We start from the raw sequence: 20,833 nt of genomic DNA, 5'->3' as shown, positions 1-20,833 counted from the left end.
GAGTTGGCATCATCTGGAAATCGGGCTGTGCTCTCTCAGACTTCAGAAGTCGTTTTGTGGGCTTCTCCAAGTCACAGGCCACCCTGAAGGAGAACCATTGAGAATGATTTTCCAAAAGAGACAGAGGCTTCTGGACGAGGCCTCGCGGGCAGGAGGAGAACAGGTTGGGGAGGCAGTTCTGTTCTACGCTCTGGGCTTTCTCGACAGGAGGCCCTGGGCCGGCAAGCCCCTCCTTCGCTGCAGAGCTAATGCAAGTTGTTTAAAGACGTGTATGAACAGAGGGGTTTACACTTCCTCCAGGGACTTCGCTAATGAATTCGCATAAAACACACTGCCTGAGTGACAAAGAGAAAAACTAAGCTTTGGTTTCGGCGTGGAGTCTTCGTATTGTTCGCACGCCCCTGTGGCGCTAAACTTCGCCCCATGGGGCCGGCTCTCGCTGTGGCATGGGGACAAAGGCCAGACGGGGGCAGGGCTGCCCCGTGCCCAGCCACAGGGTGCTGGCACAGCGGCCAGTGTCCAGCAAACAAGGAAGGAAGGAGTGAGGCCCCCCGTGATGTTTCATCTCCGACCAGGAAGGGGGTGAGGACCCAGGTGTCTTGGGTTTATGAAATAATCTCTAACCTAAGGGAGACTCCAGACTCCTCGGAGGAGGGAAATATTTTATATAAAAAGGAAGAACAGTTTTTAAAGTGATTTAAGAGAAATGGAGAAATTTATATTTGAGTCATAAGCATTATCTGTTTGAAAAGGTCAAAAAATAAGCAAGAAATCCCATTGAAAACAAACCAAACCAATGTAATGTGGCTTAATGATGGCCAGTTCTAGCCGGATGCTTCCTTGAACTCGAGAAGCAGAAAATGCTAATAACAGCTCTGTTATACCAGATAAAGTGTGTGTGCATGTGAGCACGGTGTGCATGTGTCTCTGTGTGTTTACACGTGTGTGCACGTGGGGGTGTATGTGTGTGAGTGCATGTGGCTGTGTCTGTTGAGCACGTGTGTGTGTGTGTGTGTGTGTGTGTGAGATAGATATCTGGGCCTGGGCCCAGTGGAGAAGTCTGGTAACTGTGTTCCCGGTCCAGCGGCCCAGGGCAGCTGTGCAGCATCAGGACTGACTTTCCGAGTAGCTGGGATGACCAGCTCCCCAAGTGACCTGTGTGAGAGGTCCAGCTGCAGGACCCTTCTCCTCCAAAGGAGACTTTCCCCTTCCAGGCACCTGCCACGTCCCAGTGACTCACAGCTTTGGGTTAAGGCATTGCTGTCTCTGGGCAGGCTCTCTGGAACCCATTCCCCCTGGGGCTCAGCACAGGTGAGGCAAACCCCACCCTCCGCCCGCCCCGCTACCTCCGTGCTAAAGTAGAGGCTGTCAGAGACTGGGAAGTGGTCAGCCAGGAGCGCCAGGAGAGGCCAAGCCCAAAGCTAGGTGGAGTTCAAGGAGGATGTAAGCCCGTCTGAATTACAGCCGCCTCCTGGGGTGTGTGCACCTACATGGCCATGTTCATGGTGGAAGGTGGCCAGCCAGGAGGAGGTGGGGATGCTGGGGGCTGATGTGGGGAGAGGCAGCAAAGTGGGGTCGTGAGGGGAACTCACTGCCCACAGTTCCCACCCGACCACTGCCAAGCTGCTCCCTCAGCCTGAGCTCCTAGACGGTTCCCTCCTCTCTCCCTACTCCCTTGATCCCATTCCTGCAGTGCCTAGGTCTCCGGTACTAGAAATGAGCACAACCATTTTGATCTACCATTTTGATCATTTGAGCAGAGAAGGGGTAGAGGCCGACGGAACTGGAGGAGGTGGGTGCAAGGCAGGAGGCACCTGCTGCTGCAGGCATCTGCAGTCCAGGTGGTGACTGGGCCACTTTTCGCCCCTGTAAACGTACGTGGTGACCCGGCAGTGAACGTTTCTCGTGTTTTTCGGCTGAACCCCTTCCTGTGTCTGGAGAATTCCCTACTCTATGGGGTTGGTGGGAAGCTGAGCTCGCCTCCCGCTGTGGAAGATGGAAATACCAAACACTCACTACAGTGGGCTGAACTGTGCCCCCCAAAAAGATATGCTCACATCCTGACCCCTGCATCCTGTGAGTGGGACCTTATTTAGAAAAACGTTCTTGGCAGATATAATGGTTAAGGATCTTGAGATGAGATCCTCCTGGATTTAGGGTGGGCCCGAAAGACAGATGTCCTCATAGGAGGCAGGCAGAGGGAGACCTGAGCCACAGGGAGAGGCCATGTGAAGACGGAGGCAGCTTGGAATGATGCGGCCGCAAGCCAGGGACGGCCGGCAGCCACCAAAAGCTAAAGGGGGCCTGGAACAGATTTTCCCCCAGAGCCTCCAGAAGCACCTGACCCTGCAGACACCTTGAAGTCGGACTTCTGGCCTCCAGAACTGTGGGAGAATACATTTCTGTCATTTCAAGCCCCCAGTGTGTGGGACTTTGTTCTAACAGCCATGGGAAAATAACACACTCACTTTCTCTGGCCTCCCTGGCAGCTGGGGTGTGGGCATATGGTCCAGCTCTGTGCAGACTGTGAGTCTGTAGCCAGGACATGGAGAAGCAGCCTGACCTCTGCAGGCGCAGGGGGGAGCACAGAGCGTGGGGTGCTGGGGGGGCGGTGGGTACCAGACGCCTGGGGCTCAGGTACAGCAGACCAGCAACCTCACGGTGTTAGCTGTGTGTGGGATTTGAAGCATCACTCCTGCTGTACAGTCACCAAATCCTGTTCCTGAGCCCTCCCGGGGATCTGGGAAGCTACCCAAAATCCTTTAGGAAAAACCCCTTTTCTGTTCAGTGCAGCCACAACCAACCAGTTTCTGTGGCTGCAGCTGCGAGGCCGGCTTTGTGACTCCATTCTCAGGCCTCCTCGTCGGGGCCCAGCCTCTATAGCCAGGCGTGGAGGAAGGTGACAGCGAGAGCAGCCCAGCCGGGACCCCGGTGCTGGTCCCAGTTTCATTTACTTTTCCAATTTGCTGAATGAGCCTGAGCAGCTCACTTCATCTTTGTGACTCCCTAATTGTCAATCAGGAGAATAAAGCTGTTTCGAAGATTGAATGACCAAATGGATTTCAAAAATGTCAATGCGCTTTTGTCCTCTGTAAATCACGTTTTGAGTTACTTAGGTGAATCGGTTTTGCATGAATTTTTTTTCTTGAAAAATTCTAAGCAATTCATACAAGATACGAAAAGCAAGATTCAAGGGAGTCTTACGAATGTGAATCAACCAGACAATGGTGAGGCCACAACCTTGAGGGCCTCCTGTTTGGATTTTGTTTACTCATCCTTGAAGTTAATAAATATTTGCGTCCATGGATCTTTAACCTTGGCCTTGACATTGACAAAGAGCCTTCCTCGTTGTGAGTTGAATGGGGAACTGTGAGACATGGAATTCAAGCGTTGCTCCTTATTTTATGGATGAGGACACAAAGGTAAGTGACTTGAAGCTGTCTTCCTCCCAGAATTTTAGCTGGTCACTGAATTAAGAGTTGAATTGACTCTCCTTTGCTTCCTAGTAGTTTTTCTGCTTTCCCTTGTGGTAATTGGGACCAAGAGGCCATGAGTAAGCAGACATATTCCAAAAACACTGTGAACCCATAGAGCATGGGTCACTGTGTTCCCATTTATGTAAAAAGAGACACACACAAGGATACTCAGCAGAAGTCCCTCCCCCGAGAGGGCTAAGTCTGGGGGGCTTCGTGCTCTCCTTCTGCACCTTCTGCACTGAAAGAATGCTTTACTGTGTGCTGTGCCACTGAAACATGCAACACGGTGCAATACCATGTACCTGTAACGTGTCACATGTCACCTAGTGACTTTTACCATAGAAATAAAACGCTTAGAAGAGTCACTGCTCCAGCCTTTGCTAACATCAAAGGTAATTTTTAGGTATTTCACAAAGAAAAGACATTCACACATACCTTCTGCCTCCCCTTCCTTCCCTTCACCTCACCACCGGTTCAAGAGATTAATTTAAAAAGAGGTTAAAAGACGTAGAAGTGAAAAGAAAACAACCCCCGCTCACATTCCACTCGTTTCTCTAGCACTGCCAAGTGATTGGTAACCTCAGCCTTCAGTTCGTTGATTTTGAATGCCCTAGGAAAGAAAAAAAAGAAAAAACGTAGCTGGTAAAATTCTCAAAGTTAAAGCAGGTTCAGCAAACACCTGTCGAATCCCTGCCATGGGTGAGGCCTCCAGGTGGGCTGGTGAGGGGCGGGCACAGAGACGAGAGGGGTTGCTTTTCAGGAACTCATAGTGTGTGTGTGTTGGGGGGAGACATAGCCTCAAATTATCTAGAAGGTATATGTCCAAGATGGAGCACGTAGTGGTGCCACGCTGGTGGGCACGTTTACTTCCCACACCTGGGCAGGGGGCATGTGCTCTCCAGGGAGGACCTGGCATCCTCTGTTCACAGCTTGGCATGGCCCGGCCCCTGTACCCTCCCCACTGGGCACAGACTACCTTTCAGGGGACCTTCAGGGGACCTGGCGAGGGCTCTCCAGGCTCCAACCCACTTGGCTCAACAACTCTTGGGCTTCAAGAATACCACCCACCTGCCCTTTCTCCATTTTAATCACCCTGGGGCACTGAGACGCCACAGTGAAATAACAGAGAAACAGAAAGAATTTCCTTCAGAACGGGCAGGATAACTCAGAATGAAAAGGAAGCCCTATGTCTACATAAGATCTCCGTGAGAAAGCTTATTTTAAAGCTTATTTTAAAAATGGTGTCAATTCTTGTAGGTTGAACTCTGAGTCCCAGAAGAGCTGGTTGAGAAAATTCTCAGCAACATGAGCTCTCCTTCTAAAAGTACCCACTTGACATGGTCTTTGGTACAAAGCGAGCGTTTCCTGGAGCCCATCCAAGCTGGCTTAGTTACAGAAGTCACAGAAGGATTCCATTCTGGGGAAGTGATGTCTCAGAGCCTGTCGACCAAGACAGCCTCAGAGCCAGGGGTCCTCCATGGCCGTGAAAAGAAAAGGCATGCATCTCTGGAGATACCTCTAGAAGACTCTGTACCTTGAGAACTGCTCTGCAACCTGGGTCAGCACGCTCTGGATTAATTCTTCTTTCTCTACAGACCAAAACAGAAAGACAGATGAGAAAAGAGAAAGGTCCGTGGATCGTCATAGGCCGGAATCCACATGTCGTGGCACGTGGCACCAATGCCGTGGTGCCTAGGGCACCTGGAGGGAAGCTCTGGCCCACTGTTGGCTCCCCAGGGCCTCGAGTTTTCCTGTCCACCTTCAAATGCTCTGTCCCTCCCTGGCGGCACCAGGCCCACCAACCCGTCTCTCAGTGGTCTCTCGGCAGAGTGGCCAGGGCTGTGGTCCTCCTGTGTTAACACCAGCTATAAAAAGCAGGCAGGACCGGGTCTCTGAATATGGGAAGTTTTCACTTACAGCCTGGGTCCATTTTATGGCAGCAATTACTATGACACAGAGAGTTCAAGGCGTATTTCAAATGCAAAACACAGTGTTCTCGCGGCAGGTCCGGAGAGAGGAAGTGGGCAGCGGGAGCCAGTCAGTCCCTCTGCTGCTTGGCACGTAAAACTGGGCTGGGTGGCTGGTTTTACAAGGCTCAGGTCCCGGGCCGAATATAACGTGCCTGGTTTCCTGTTTCCTGACCAGCCCAGTGCCGGATACCTCATCGGAAGGTGTAGATGCTCCCAGCACTGTTCTTTCCAGAATTCTATGCTCCTGGGAAGGGACCAATCTCTTCTTGGCTCCAGGTGGCCATGAGTTCATGCCCTAAAACACTGAGAACCTCCCCAAGGCTTACTCCTGACTTCATGTAATCTTCTACTCTGGCTCTACGCCCAACCCTGCACTAAAACCAAAACAAATCAAAACCAAAACAAACCCGCCCAAGCAAACAAAAAGTCTCAACAGTCCAATTTGGCAATGAGGTTCAAAAGCTAAAAATATTCACATGCTCTGATCTAGTGTCTCCATTTCTAGGAAACAATCATGTAGCACACAAGAGATGTTCACCACAGTGCTATTTAACATAGTGAAAACTGTAACAGTCCATGTGTCCATCAAATGGACACTGAATGAATGATGGCATATCTGCACTCTGGAAACATAGTCTGCTACTGGAAATAGTACCTTGGAAAATGTCCACGTCTGTTGTTAAAGTAAAAAAAAACAGATTGTAAAACAGTAATACAGTGTGGTCCTATTTTTGAAAACACTGGGAGGATGTACTCCAAAATAATAACAGTAGTTATTTTTTGGTTGTAAGATTATATATATGCTTTTTTTCTTATTTTTACTTCTCTATATCTAGCACATTTCTATAATGAACATATGTTAATTTCATAAAAAATATTTAAAAAATTAATCAATCTGAATCTACTGTCCTCCCAGCTCAGTCCGAGAGGCAGACATTTGTATTCTGGTCCATGTAATAGCTACATCTCAGCCCATGTGTCACCCATGTCAGCATATCCGTTGTTCTCAGAAAGGGCACAGCTGCAAAGCTGAGCTCCGGGCGAGAACAGCCCCGGGGCGCCATTGTTCAGGTCATGTGTTCACACTGATGCCACCCATGTAACTGAGCGCTGTGCTCCCTGAGACCCCTCTTGGCCCATGCACGAGCTGCATTCTTTTGCAAGGGAAAGGAGCAAAGATGTCTGCGTGCACAAAGGCCGGCCACACCCACGCATCCATCCACGGAGCCCTGCTGGGAAGGGAGTGCCCCCCTCCCCACCAGCTCACTGGGGTTCCTGCAGTGGCCACTGCTTCCTCCCAGTGGACTTCCCTCCCAGATTTTAAAAATGAATTATGATTTAATGTGTGTCAACTACTCAGGACGGGGCCTGGCCCACAGTACGCGCTGCCTGTGTTAGCTGCTGTTTTTGTTATTCTTACATCACTAAGGGTCCCCGATAGCCGAGGTTCTCTCTGACACCCTTCTTGCTTTCAGTGCCTTCCTGGTGAGTTCCCGGTCCCTGGGGTAATAGGCTGAGCTCGGGGGGAGGGAGGGGGCACTTCCACTGAGGAGTGGCAGCACCCTGCCTACAATGTCCCGAATGTGCTCTGCTCTCCCTCAGTGCCTCTGGAAGCCTCAGATAGCCCTAAACCCCTGGATTTGGGGGGCAATAAGCAGTTTTCAATCAAAAATGTTAGTCATCCCCAACCTTCCTGGCAAACCTACTCCTATCAGAAAAATCAGATATTACATAGGAAATCCATCTCTTTCTCCTAAACGCTGCACGGCATACACTGAATTTTAAAAATTAAAGCATATTCTCGTAATTTTGCTTTAAGAATTTCTTAATAGCTTTAAAAGTAACTGGCAACAGCTAGGGATGCTGGCAATTCAGGTGGACGTGACTGGGTCTTGGGCTCCCTTTGGACCTCAAAGATGTTGGAAAATGGGGAGAGTGGAAATGAGGCTCTGCGGGCATGGAAGTCAGTGTGAACTACTGCTGATCCATATGGAGGGGAGCAAGGGAGAGCCAGCCGATATTCATGGGCAGCTCACATGTTCCACTGTTCCACGAGAACAGCTGACATATCATGTAGGAGTGTCCCCGAATCTGGGGCACTGTAGTGGATTTCAAGGGCGCTGCTCCGAGCTCACTATGATTTACTCCTAGGCACCGATGGCTTGAATAAATGCAAAGATTGGGCCACCCAAATGGTCAGTCATAATAACAGAGGTTTTGGTAGGTTCACTGTCAGCTTCTTCAAGTCTGGGCTGCTTTTTACCTGCCTACACCTGGACTGGCCTAAGTTAGATCATCTGGGGTGCTTGTCTGGCTGCCCTCTCAGGTGACAGGCACCAACAGGTAAATGCTGGGGCTGGCAGAGTCTCTCACACAGTAGAGAAGAGTTTAGTTTAGTTCCAGGGCAATCCCAGAGCCTGGCAGAGGCTGGGTCCAGTTTTTAGGATGCTGCCAAATCAGCCCAGCCTCAGGCCATAGCTCTCCACTAAAGTGGCCCCAGGACCTGGTCTATGGGACTGAAACAACCTAACCCCTGGGGATGACTGTGGAGCTGCCTGTTGGGGTTCAGGGGCAGGATTGAGCCCATGGGGTGGAAGATGGGCACCCCGCGTACCACAGTGTTTACCCAGCTGCTCTCTCAAGTGACCAGTGCAGGACCCCCGATGCCCAGGGGCTGTCACCCGACTCTGCCTTGGGGTGTTGCAGACTCTTCAAGGAACCCGCCTCCGCCCCTCCCGGCCCTTCCAGGAATTGTTTACTTGTTTCAAACAAATCCTGAGTCTCCCCAGCACAGAAGGACACGAAAATCTGCTTTAAGTGATCAATAAGACAGGCCAACCTATAATTCCTACTTCAAAGATTAGTTTAACACAGGCACTAATTCGATCCGCCAGCCAGCTGAGCGGCACACCCTTTTCATCTTGTGCCGAACAGAACAATAACAGCGACAGCCATTCTTCTGTCCTCCGCACACCTGAGCTGTTTTGGCCTGTACCTTTCTCACCCTGGCAAATGAACGCAAACACAGCCCCAGGAATACACTGGCCCCCAGACCTGTGCATTGAGGGAAGGTGGCACAGGGACACCAGCTCGGGCATTTGACCCCCTAGCGGTGCGATGAATAGTACCCCATGGGCATGCGAGAGTTGCCTTGGCGTTCAGCATCGGTCCTGATCTCTCTTGATACATCAGCAATTGTTGCAGAATACCACTATTGTGTTTCCACGCTGCTAACTTGATGCAATGGGCTGTGTTTTGTCTTATCAGTCTCACCCTGAAGCCACGGAGATACTGAGCATCCTCCAAGAAATACATACTTAACAGATACTCTCCTCAAGCAAACAAAAACTCTCTGAAGCTAGCCCTCCAGAAAGGGGTATCTTATTTTGCATTCAGGAAAATAACCCACATTACTTGGCCCCAAAGAGACAGACACCCCCGAGGCCCCGAAGATTGGGGGTGCATTTATTTCCACTCTTGTCCAGGGCTCTGCCTGGGAAAGGCGGGGAGGGGGGCTCCTCACCTGCCCCCCGACCCTCCTTCTCAGGGTGTCACAGCTCCTCTCCGGGGAAGCAAGAGGGGTGAACTCACCTCTGCTCCACTTTCGCTCTCCCGGCCCCTCTAGCCGGTCGAGGACGTTCTAACCCAGGGCACGGTCATCGGCAATTCACTGTTTATGGATGTCATAAAACAGACATGCAGAATGAGGACGCTTCCTTTATAACCCAGGAGCACAATAAAGTTATATGATTAACAGTGACCTCGCCCTGCTTCTTAAAGGCACAGGGGCCCTTCGCAGGATCTGTCCCACCAGGAAATCACACAAGTTGACCAGTAGCCAAAGGGATGTCCCTGATGACTTGTGTTGTGACTTTGACTAGTTGCTTCTGCCTCCTGTTAGCCATTCAGATGTAATAAAGAAAGCAAAGTGGACCGAAGACCCGGATGACCACATGGGAAATTTTGGAGAGTTTTGCAACTGTCTTGGCTGAGCTACGTGCGGGATCACCGCAGACTCACCGCACCTCGGGGGCAGGAGCTGGGTTGGTTTTTTCCCCTTTCAGTTTTGGAGAGGGGATTTCATGTTCTGCATGGTTTAATTTGATCTCAGATGTCTGGATACAATTCTTCCCTATGCCTCCCTCTTCCTTAGGTTTAGTTTGCAAGAAATATACCTCTAAGGTGAACAATCTCGGAGACAGCCAGCAATGCAATTTTCTTTATAGTTTTACAGATGGCAACAACCATCACAATCTTTATGGAGCTCTGTTCCAGGCACTGTCCTAAGTGGTTTGCATATGTTGATCATCTAATCCTCCTAATAACCTGAAGTGGCTGCATGATAGACAGGGAAGGCTGAGTCATGACATGGCCAAACTCATCTTGCCCTCCCTAGTCATGTTCCCAGCTAGGGCTGCAAAATAGGGCAGTGTTGCCCTTATCCATGGCGGGGAAGAGATTCTGCACACGTTCTCCCTCCCTCAGAAACACCCCTGCCATGGTTGATGAGGCGTGGTGTGCTTTTGAGGGAGAAGGACGTGGGCATGATATTCTCGTGAGGATGCCCTCAGACGAATTTGAATTTGGCAACTGGCAGCTGACTGTACTTGCCGTGGGACTTTGTCCACCATAAAACCTGCATATGTCACTGTGACCGGACACCTTGTGGGAAAGTTTCACTATGGTGAAGCCAAAGGGGGTCAACTCCGGTTCACCATGTCTGGGCTTGACAGTGTGTCAAATGGCCCCATAAGACTAGTTTCAGGAAGAATTCTGTCAAGATAAACTCTGATCCAATAAACCAATTATGGTACAAACGACAGGACTTTTGCAAAAATCTATTAAAGACTGAGGTTTCTTTGCAAACCAAAGGTTTTACTCCATCTGTGGACTTTAATATGTTGCACACAGCTGTAAAAACTGTAGCAAGAGAAATTAAAAAACAGCCAACTAATCATTTGTAATAACGAAAGATATTCCATAAACTATGGAACATCCACAACATGAAGTCCTGTGCTGCTTTAAAAGAAAGGAAGATTTCTATTCTCTGCTATGGAGTGGTCTTACAGTGTGGGGTGGCTAGAACCTAAGCAGAAAATTTATTGGGTTGAGGGGTCAGAGGGCAAAGTTTGCGGTTGTCAGAGAGGGTGGAAATGAAAAAGGAATTCCCAAAGGAGGAAACTGGCGGGGGTGGGGGGGGGGGACCAATTCTGTATAAACTCCCCTATTCCTGGGTTGATATCTAAATTACACATGCCTGGAGGCCTAGAGGATGAAAGCACTCAGCAGAGATTTCAGCTGTTGCCAACTGCTGGGGAGATCAAGTCTGGAGTTTGAGTCCAGTCAAGTTAGAGGGCCTTGAAAAATGCCTCAGGTTTCCTCCTGAAACCCTAGAAAGGCCACATCTAGACATTTACCTGAACAAAGCACACAACCAAGCCTCCACAAGGTCAAGGTGATCAGCCAGTAATTTAACTGCTGACCAGAACAAAAATCAACATTCTTCGGAGGAAGCTAACAGAATTCAGAGTCTCTACAACGTATTATTCGCAATGTAAGTCTACACTAAAAAAACAGACATGCAAAGAAACAGGGAAATGTGATGGAAAGTCTAGAGAAAATCACCCAACAGAAACCCTAGATGACTCAGATGTTGAAAATAGCAAACTAAGCCTTTAATATAGCAATTATAACTATGTCAAAAGACCTAAAGAAAAAGATGTTAGTAAACAGTGAACAGATGGGGAATCTCAAGAGAGAAATCTATGAATAAGAATCAAATGAAAATTGTGGAATTTAAAAACAGATATAAAATAAAAAATTCATTGATGGGCTTATGGAAGTCTGGAGTCAGCAGAAGAGTCAGGGAAATTGAGGACAGATCAATAGAAACTATCCAATCTGAAGAAAAAAGGTTAAAAAAAGAGCCAGTCACTTGAGGAACAAAGCAAACTTTCTAACGTACATATAAGTAGAATCTCAGAAGGGAAGGTGAGTTAGAATGATGCATAAAATACATTTAAAGAAATAACAGCTGAAAATTTTACAAATTTGGTAATTTATTGACCATGGAAGCTCAATGAACACCAAGCAGGATAAACAAAAGGAAAGCCAGGGTTACTTGAACTGCTGAGACCCAAGGATGAAGAAAAAACACCTGAAATCTGTCAAAGAAAAAGATACATTTCATGCAGGGGAACAATGATAAAGTAAAAGCTGACTTCTTGTCAGAAACAATCGAGGCCAGAAAAAATAAAATGAATTGACATCTTTAACAAGAACAAAACAGAACTGTGAATGCAGAATTCTAAACTCTTGTAAAACCATCTTTCAAAATGAAGGCAAAAATAAAGACATGTCCAGATAAGCAAAAGCTGAGAGAATTAGTCACTAGTAGTTCTGCACTGCAAGATATGTTAAAAGAAAAAAGAAATTTTCAGGTTGAAGAGATATAACACCAGCTGGAAGTTGGGATCGATAGGAAGAAACAAAAGCACCAGAAATAGAAAATAGGTAGGTAACTATAAAAAATTATCTTTGAGTTTCTTTTCATAATTTCTTCAAAAGGCAACTGGCTGTTTAAAGCAAAAATTATAATACTGTGTTATGGAGTTTATAATGCAGGTAGATTGTCTGTTTGGTCTGCTCTAACAGAATACCATAGACTGGGGGGCTTATAAACAACAGAAATTTATTGCTCACAGTTCTGGAGGCTGAAAGTCCAAGATCGAGGTGCTAGCAGATTCAGTGTCCGGTGAGGCCCCACTTCCTGGTTCACAGATGGCTGCCTTTTCACTGTCCTCACATGGCAGAAAGGGTGAGGGAACTCTTTAGGGTCTCTTTTATAAGGGCACTAATCCCATTCACGAGGGTTCTGCCCTCATGACCTACTCACTACCCAAAGGCCCCACCTCCAAATACCATCACATTGGGAGTTAGGATTTCAACATACGAATTTTGGGGGGACACAAACATTCAGTCCATAGCACAGATGTGAAATGTACGGCAGCAATAGCTCAAAGGTTGTGAGGGAGGAATTATACTGCTGCAAAGTCCTTATGTTTTATGTGAAGTGGTACAATATTAATTCTAGATAGACTAAAAAGTTAAGGATGATTTAAAAATGGGCAAAGGATTTGAAAAGATACTTCAAGAAAAAAGATATACAGATGACAAACAAACATATGAAAAGAAGCTCAACATCACTAGGGAAATGCAAACAACAAGACACCATTATGCTCCATTAGAACAGCAAAAATCCAAAACACTGACACCACTAAATGCTGGCAAGGATGTGGAGCATCAGGAACTCTCATTCATTGCTGATGGGAATGCAAAATGGTGCAACCACTTCGGAAGACAGCTTGTAAGTTTCTTACAAAATTAAATGTACTCTTACCATATCATCCAGCAATCGTGCTCCTGGGTATTTACCGAAATGAGTTGAAAACTTAAATTAACTTCCACACAAAACCTTCACATAGATGTTTATAGCAACTTTGTCCATAATTGCCAAAACTTTGAAGCAACCAAGATGTCCCTCAGTAGGCGAACAGATAAATAAACTGTGGTACATCCATATGATGGAATATTATTCAGTGCTAAAAAGAAATGAGCTGTGAATCCATGAAAAGGAATGAAGGATCCTTAAATGCACATTACTAAGCGAAAGACGCCAATCTGAAAAGGCTGCATACTGTATGATTCCAATGATGGACATTCTGGAAAAGGCAAAGCTATGGAGACAGTAAGAAGATCAGTGGTGGCCAGGGGTTAAGGGGGAGGGAGAATAAATAGACGAAGCACAGAGAATTTTTAGGGCAGAGAAACTACTCTGTATGATACTGTAGTGGTGGATACATGTCATTATACATCCATCAAAACCCACAGAATGTACAACACCAAGAGTGAACCCCAATGTAAACTGCGGACTTTGGTTGATAATGATGTGTCAATGTTGGCTGTGGGAGAGGCTGAGGGAGTATGTGGGGAGGGGAATATGTGGGAACTCTCTGTACTTTTCACTCCATTTTGCTGTGAACCTAAAACTGCTGTAAAACATAAAGTCTATAATTAAAAAAAAAAAGTTAAGGTTGCATGAGTAATACCTAGAACCACCACCTAAAAATAATGCTAAAAAGTATAGCTAAACAGCCAACAGAAGGAATGAAACGGAATACAAAAATTTATCCAATTAACCTAAGAGAAGGCAGAAGAGGAGGAATAGGAAATTAAACCCAAGATCAAAAAAAAACCAAATAGCAACATGGTAGACCTAACCTCAACCATACCAATAAATACATTACATGTAAATGGACATAGAAAGAAATAATACTAAAATTACATAAAATCTTTCAGAAAATAGAGAAGAAAGCAAACTTCCCAGCATGTTTTATAAGGCCACCATAACCCCAATATCAAAACATGACAAAGACATTACAAGAAAGAAGTTACAAACCAATATCTCACTTGAACATAGATAGAAAAATCCTTAACATATTGTTAGGAAATCAAATCTAGCGATATATATCTAGCGATATATAAAAAGAGACTACACCTTACATCAGGGTACAGGTCCTGGATACCCTTTGTTAAATTTATTCCTAAGTATTTTTCTAGAAATACTCCCTGGGAATACAAGTGGGATTATGCCAGGAAAGCAAAGTTATTTTAACATTTGAAAATCAGTCAACATCATTCACTATCTTAACAGAATAAAGGAGAAAAATCATATGATCATCTCAGTAAATGCAGAAAGAACATGTGACAAAACTCAACAATTATTTGTGATAAAAACCATTATAAAATGGGGAAAAAAGGGAAACTTCCTCAATGCATCTCAACAGATGCAAACAGGACATCTGACACCATTAAAACAAAGAATATTGTCAAAGAACATTTGATGAAAAACTCTTAGCAAACTAGGAGAAGAGGACTTGAATCTGATAAAGGGCATCTACAAAAACTCTGTGGCTCATGTCACGCTCAGTGGTAAAAGAGTGAACACATTTCCCCAAGGTTGGGATAAGGAAAGGAGGTCTTCTCTTACTTTACTTAATTGTATTGGAGGTTCAACCAATGCAACAAGACCAGAGAAAGAAGTAAAACCCAAAAAGATTGGAATGCAAGAAGTAAAGCTGTTTTTATTATTAAAAGATAATGACTGTCTCTATGGGAAACCCTAGGAATCTCTGAAACAACTACCAGAACTAACAAATGAATTAAGTAATGTCACAAGATACTACGTCAATATACAAAAATCTGTTGTATTTTTACAAGCTAGCAGCAAACAAGTGGAAAATTAAATTAAGATACCATTTATACTAACACCAGAAAGCAGAAAATACTGAGGAGCAGATTTAACAAAAAATATGCAAGACCTCTATCCTGAAAGCTATAAACACTGCTGCGTGGAGGGATGCATCACGTTCATGGATTGGAAGACTTAATATAGTTAAGATGTTGTTGTTCCCAAATTAATCTATGTATTGGATGCAATTCCAATCAAAGTCATAGAGGCTTTTTAAAAAAGAAATTGACAAGTGGATTTTTTTTTTTGAGGAAGATTGGCCTTGAGCTAACACCTGTTGCCAGTCTTCCTCTTTTTTCTTTTTTCTGCCCAAAGCCCCAGTACATAGTTGTGTATCATAGTGGTAGAGCTGTAGCTCTTCTATATGGGATACCGCCTCAGCATGGCCTGATGAGTGGTGAGTAGGTCCGCGCCCAGGATCCGAACAGGCCACCAAAGTGGAATGCGTGAACTTAACCGCTGAGCCACTGGGCTGGCCCCTGACAAGTGGATTCTTAAGTCTAAAATTTGTAGGGAAAAGGAAAGGACCCATATAACCAAAAGAACTAAAAAAGAAGTGGAAATGTGGAAGACTATCTGATTTCAAACTCTAGCAATTAAACCAGTGTGGTACTTGTGCCAGGATAGGCAACTAGTTCGATGAAACAAAACAGAGAGTCCAGAAAGAGACCCACACACATAGAGACACTTTTCAACAAAGGTGTTAAAGTGATTCAACAGGAAAAGGAAAGTCCTTTTAACAAGAGGTGCTATAACAACCGGATATATGTATGGGGAAAAAAAATGAATGTCAACCCCTACCTCACACCACACACAAAATTAATTTGAAATGGATCATAGATTAAAATATGACAGCTATAATTCTAAATCTCCCCAAAATTTATCTTCATGACCTTGGGGTAGAAAAAGAGTTCTTAGGGAAGACACAGAAAGCACCAAACATAAAAGAAAAACTTGTTAAATTAGACTTCATCAAATTAAAAACTTGTGCTCACCCAATGACCTCATTAATAAAATGAAAAAGGCAAGTCACAAACTGGGAAACAAAATATTTGCCATACATACATCTGAAAAACGAATTCTATCCATAATATATAGTTTCCTACCAGTGATAAAAAATCATACAAGCCAGTTTAAAAAATGAGCAAAATACTTAGAACAGATACTTCCTGAAATAAGGTATTCGAATAGCCAATAAGCACAAAAAACATGCCCAACTATCACGAAATCACCTAAGAAATGCAAATTAACACCATAATGAAATATGATCTTACACCCATTTGAATGTTTAAAATTGAAAAAAAATTGAGATAGCCTCGTGTTGGGCTGCACATGGAACAACTGGTTCAATCATATACTGCTGGTGGGAGTGTAAAATGGTACAACCATTGGTTGAACGGTTTGGCAGCTTCTTATAAAGTTAAACATACATTTATCATATGAACCAGCAACTCTACTCCTAGGAATTTATCCAAGATAATTGACAAATATGTCCACAATGAGACTTGTACAATGTTGACGGTTGCTTGACCCCAAACTGGCAATTACCCAAATGTGCATCCACAGGAAAATTAATGAACAAATTGTGGAGTACCCATGAAATGGAATACTACTTAGCAATACAAAAGTAAATAAATGACATTCATGAATCTTTAAACATGACACTGAAAGAAAGAATCCAGACGCAAAAGAGCACATACTGTGTGATTCCATTCTCATGACATTCAAGAACAGGAAAAAGTAATTTTTGGTAACAGAAGTGAGAACAGTGGTTTCTTACGGTGTGTGGGGACTGCCTTGAAAAGAGACATAAGGGAATTTTTCTGGGGTGATGGAAACACTCTTTATCGTGATTGGGGTGGTGCCTACAGGCACGTGTACTTTTATCAAAGCTCATCAAACTGTATACTTCACGTCTGCACATTTCACCGCACAGTTAGATGGGAAACGGGTGAGTGCGTGGGTTCCGCCTGGTTCTCACAGATGCCCGGAGGCAGAGAGAACGGTTTGAGCACGTGCTTCCTTGAGGTACTTGCAGGAATGTTCAGAAGTCATCATGTTGACTGTACTACATTCTGTAGTCATGACACATAGATCCCAAAGACCTCGGTATTATTGTTTGCCACCCACATCGCTGACAGCGATGTGCTCAGTGCTGCTGCTGCTGGCTAGACCACCCCAAAGGGAGGCTGAATACGCAATTCACCAAAGCTAAAGAAAACAGAAACGGAGGAAGTCCCTCAGATGCATCATAGGAGAAACGGGTCATTTTCATTTTATACACTGCATCCTTTTTGTTTTACAAATAATGCCAGTTAAGATGACTAACGCTATGATTATAAAGCTCTTTGGAATGAAATTGCACTAAAAATAGAAAATATTATTAGGAAGCAGTATTATTTCTCATAAACAATATGTTTGTGCTCAAATTTCAAGCATTAACATGACTTGCAAGTGAGAATAGAGGCAAGACTACATGTGTAGTTTAGACCTCAGGAAGCATTCCTGTTCTCTTAAAATTCAATCATTCCAGAGACACACAACGTTATCCATTCAAAAGTGCCCTCCAGGTCATTTTAAATGATAGCCACCATTTATTGAGGACTTACCAAGTGGCAGGCACTGTGCTAAGCATTTTGCATGAATTACCTCGTTTATCCTTGCAAGAACCAGGCGAGGTATGTACTCTGATTGCTATTCTGCAGGGGCAATTGAAAGCACTATGGTTAAAGGTTTCCTGAGGCCATTTTGCCCAACTGACAGATGAACGCGGGCAGCTGGAGAGCCCTTTACCCTACCTTCCCATTTCCCAAGTTGACACCTCTTAGGTTGGGTTCCTCAAAAGCAGACTCTGAGATGAGGATTTGGGCACCAGGAGGGTATCTGGAGGTGATCCCGGGAACCCCTGGGAGGGAGCGGGGAATTGGGGCAAGGAAGTGAAGAACGCCTACAAAGCTGAGTCAGTGAGCAGGTTACCACTGGGGGCAGCTGTTGCCCAGTGGTCAGGGGTCCCTTTGAGCAACTGTATGGACGACATCTGAGAACTGTCCCACCATGGGGCAAGAAAGCTGAGCATGTCTGTCTCTCGGCTCCCTCTCTCGCTGGGAGGGCTGTTTGGGGATAGTGAGCCCTCAGCACCTCTGGCCTGTCATGCACGGAGGAAGGCCGCAGGCAGGCAGGGGACTCGGGCTGCGAAGAGAAGCCGTGAGTGGGAACCACATCAACAGCCTCTGGTCCCTGCTGTGCACACGCTCTTATCTCACACCTTTCCCACTGAGGTGGCTGGACTTTTAATTTTTAAAATTTAAATATTTTACTTAACCCAATATATCTCAAAAGATCTCATTTCAATGTGTATCATTCACATGAAAATTTGCACACCAATGTTCACAGCAGCGCCATTCGCGACAGCCAAAAAGCGGAAACAACCCAAATGTCTGTGACCTGGATAAACAAAACGTGGCCCACCCACACGAAGAAGCGTGGCTCAGCCATAAAAAGGACTGAAGTGTGGACACTTGCTACCACATGGAGGAACCTTGAGAACACTGAAGCAAAGTGAAAGAAGCCAGACACAAAAGGCCTCATATTCCATTATATGAACCATCCAGAATAGGCATTTCCATGGAGACAGAAAGTAGATTAGTAGTTGCCAGGGGATGGAGAGTAAAGGCAATGGGAGTAACGCTAATAGGTGTGGGGTGATAGAACGTTCTGGAATTAGATAGTGGTGATGGTTGCACAACAAAGTGAATACACTAAAAACTATTGAATTTGTACACTTTAAAATGGTGGATTTTATGCTATGTGAATTATACCTGAACAAGAAAACATGCACTAGAGACATTATTAATGAGATGTTTCACATTCCTTTTTCCATACGAGGACTTCAACAGCCGGGGTATATTTTACATCTGCAGCAATCTGTATTTGGACCGTGGCCGGCCTTTGAGACATCTGGTCCCCTTCTGGTGGACCGTGCATCCTGGGGGCAGCTTCGGGGTTCCATCACAGTCCCCAAGTCCCCTTCAGCTGCAGTGTTCCGTGGTGTGGAGATTTTAGCAAGCCACAACTTGCCTGGAGTGTGACCTGTTTCCTAAGCTGTGGGGCCCAGGCTTGGGGTTAGGTTTCTCTAAGAGACCTGAGCAGAGCCAGCACACGTGGCAAGATACAGACGGGCCCTTCTGGCCTGGTCTCCCTGGGTCTTGAGGCATAAGACCCCTCTAAACTAGTGAGGGCATCTGTAACGGGCAGCTAGAGCCCTCCCCAGAGGAGTGTGTGCCCCGTGGACTGGGCTGCTTGTCGCCCACTGGAATTCTGGGCACCATTCAATGCACAGCCAGATACCCCGTCGCTCCCCGTCGGCCACCTGTCACCTTTGACTGCAGAGGCACCAGGGCATGCTGTGGATGCTCCTGATGTGTGTGGACGGCTCAGCTCTCATCGTCCATCTTTGGGAACAAAGATAACAAAGCTCTGGGGAGCAGGAATCCTTTGAATCACCCACGATCTCTGCCAGGGTGACAGAACAGGAGAGCCACGCTCAGCTGGAGCCGGGCGGCCTGGGCCATGGCGTGTGGGCTTCCACAGGGCCTCTCTCCAGGCTGGGCTGGACGATAGGCTGCCAGAGATGGGCAGTGTGTTGTGCGATGCAAGACCCCGTCCTGGTCCTAGGGAAGGGCAGGGAACGGAGAGGAAGCGGCAGTGCGTGCGTCCCTACAGCAAGGTCCTCTTTTTAGTTCTAAAGTTGAAGACCCTCTGCGAGATTAAGAGTGACTCGATGCTTAACAGCCAGTACCGCCCCGAGAAAAGAGCCCAGGCTCCGACTGGACCTATAAGCTGCTGCAGGTTCTGCGGGCTCGTGAAAGTGGACCCCGGCTGGGAGTGCAGGCGGCCTGTGGTCAAAAGAGAACGCTGGCCTTGACTGGCACTGCAGCACACAGCCTGAGCCCCACACTGCCTGTCCTGCTCGGGAGGCTCGGACCAGGCGAGGCCCGGCCTCTTCCTCGGGGCCCCTCCTATCCCTTGGAGTGCTGACCCCGTGGTTAATGGGCGGTGTGGCCATTACTCTAACGGGCACCTCCGTCGGCTCCTGGTAGGAGAGGACACGCAGGCAGGCACTCGATAACTGACTGCCGCCCGAAATAACGTATTTGATAATTTGGAAGACTCCACTGTTTGAGTTTGAGCTGCTCAAATCAAATAAAAATGACGAATGGTTCGAGGCTTTTCAAAAGAATCGGCACTGTCGTCATAAAAAGATGCATCAAAGTTCATCCCATGATGAACTTTGCTATTAGCTGTATTTCATTTATAAAAGGGAAAAACAGTCTACCGGCATGATTGTCTCCCACGATGAGGTGAAGAGAATGTTTTCCTAAAAAGGCGTTTATAAACACACAACTTCCCTCTTTATGGGGGTCATTACATGTCGTGTGTTCTGGAGGCATGAGGCTGTTCCACTGCCCTTCCCTGGGGCCTACTTCTTGCTTGTGAGAAGGTCAGTGCAGCTCCCCGTGGTGAGCGGGCCAGGCCAGAACCAGCCCAGCCTTCTTTTCTACGAAAAGTCACGTTTTTCACAATACTCTTCCCTTTGCTGGTTCCTAACATTTAAGTAGCAAAACGGCCAGACTGGGGCATTTCTGCACCGCACGGCTCCACCAGGACCCGTCAGGAGCGTCTATTGAAACGTGTGACTTGGAGGATCAGCAAGGAGGGCGGGGACTCCAGGAGGGGCCAGGTCTAGGGGCCTCAGCCGTTGCACGTGAGTCCACACGGGCTCTCATTTCCTTTCCTGAGGCTTTTTTTCCTGCCATTGTGAGTGTGGGCTGTCAATTCAAGGGCACATGGGGCTCCTGACAGGACCGCACGCACGGCTGCATGGCCAGGACTAAACCCGTGCAGAGGCCGGGTAGGGACAGACAGGAGACGGAAGGTTATTTCCCCCGAGAGAGCTAAAAGAGTTAAAAATTCCTAAGAACAAGTTCCAAAGGGAGAAGACAGCGCTCTGCTTCCTCACTTGTCTCAAGAAGGCTCAGGCCGTGGGGGTCTACCTGACACCAACTTTGTCCCCCAGA

The 20,833-nt window shown here is 46.4% G+C and overlaps 1 protein-coding gene across 3 annotated transcripts in view; it reads right to left on the bottom strand.

The window, feature by feature from the left end:
* PDE9A (phosphodiesterase 9A) overlaps positions 1 to 20,833 on the bottom strand; it is a 91,379-nt gene that overhangs the window by 28,358 nt on the left and 42,188 nt on the right. For all 3 annotated transcript variants that reach the window (XM_058523164.1, XM_058523162.1, XM_058523163.1), the window contains exons 5-6: positions 5,011 to 5,065; positions 4,016 to 4,086 (exon numbers count right to left, since the gene is read on the bottom strand). In XM_058523164.1, the coding sequence (XP_058379147.1) occupies positions 4,016 to 4,086; positions 5,011 to 5,065 (126 nt within the window). The remainder of the gene's footprint in view (positions 1 to 4,015; positions 4,087 to 5,010; positions 5,066 to 20,833) is intronic.

The sequence above is a fragment of the Diceros bicornis genome, chromosome 27, assembly GCF_020826845.1.
Source record: "Diceros bicornis minor isolate mBicDic1 chromosome 27, mDicBic1.mat.cur, whole genome shotgun sequence".
NCBI lineage: Eukaryota > Metazoa > Chordata > Mammalia > Perissodactyla > Rhinocerotidae > Diceros > Diceros bicornis.
Note: the sequence above shows the minus strand (reverse complement) of the source record. Positions and strands in the feature narration are given on the sequence as shown.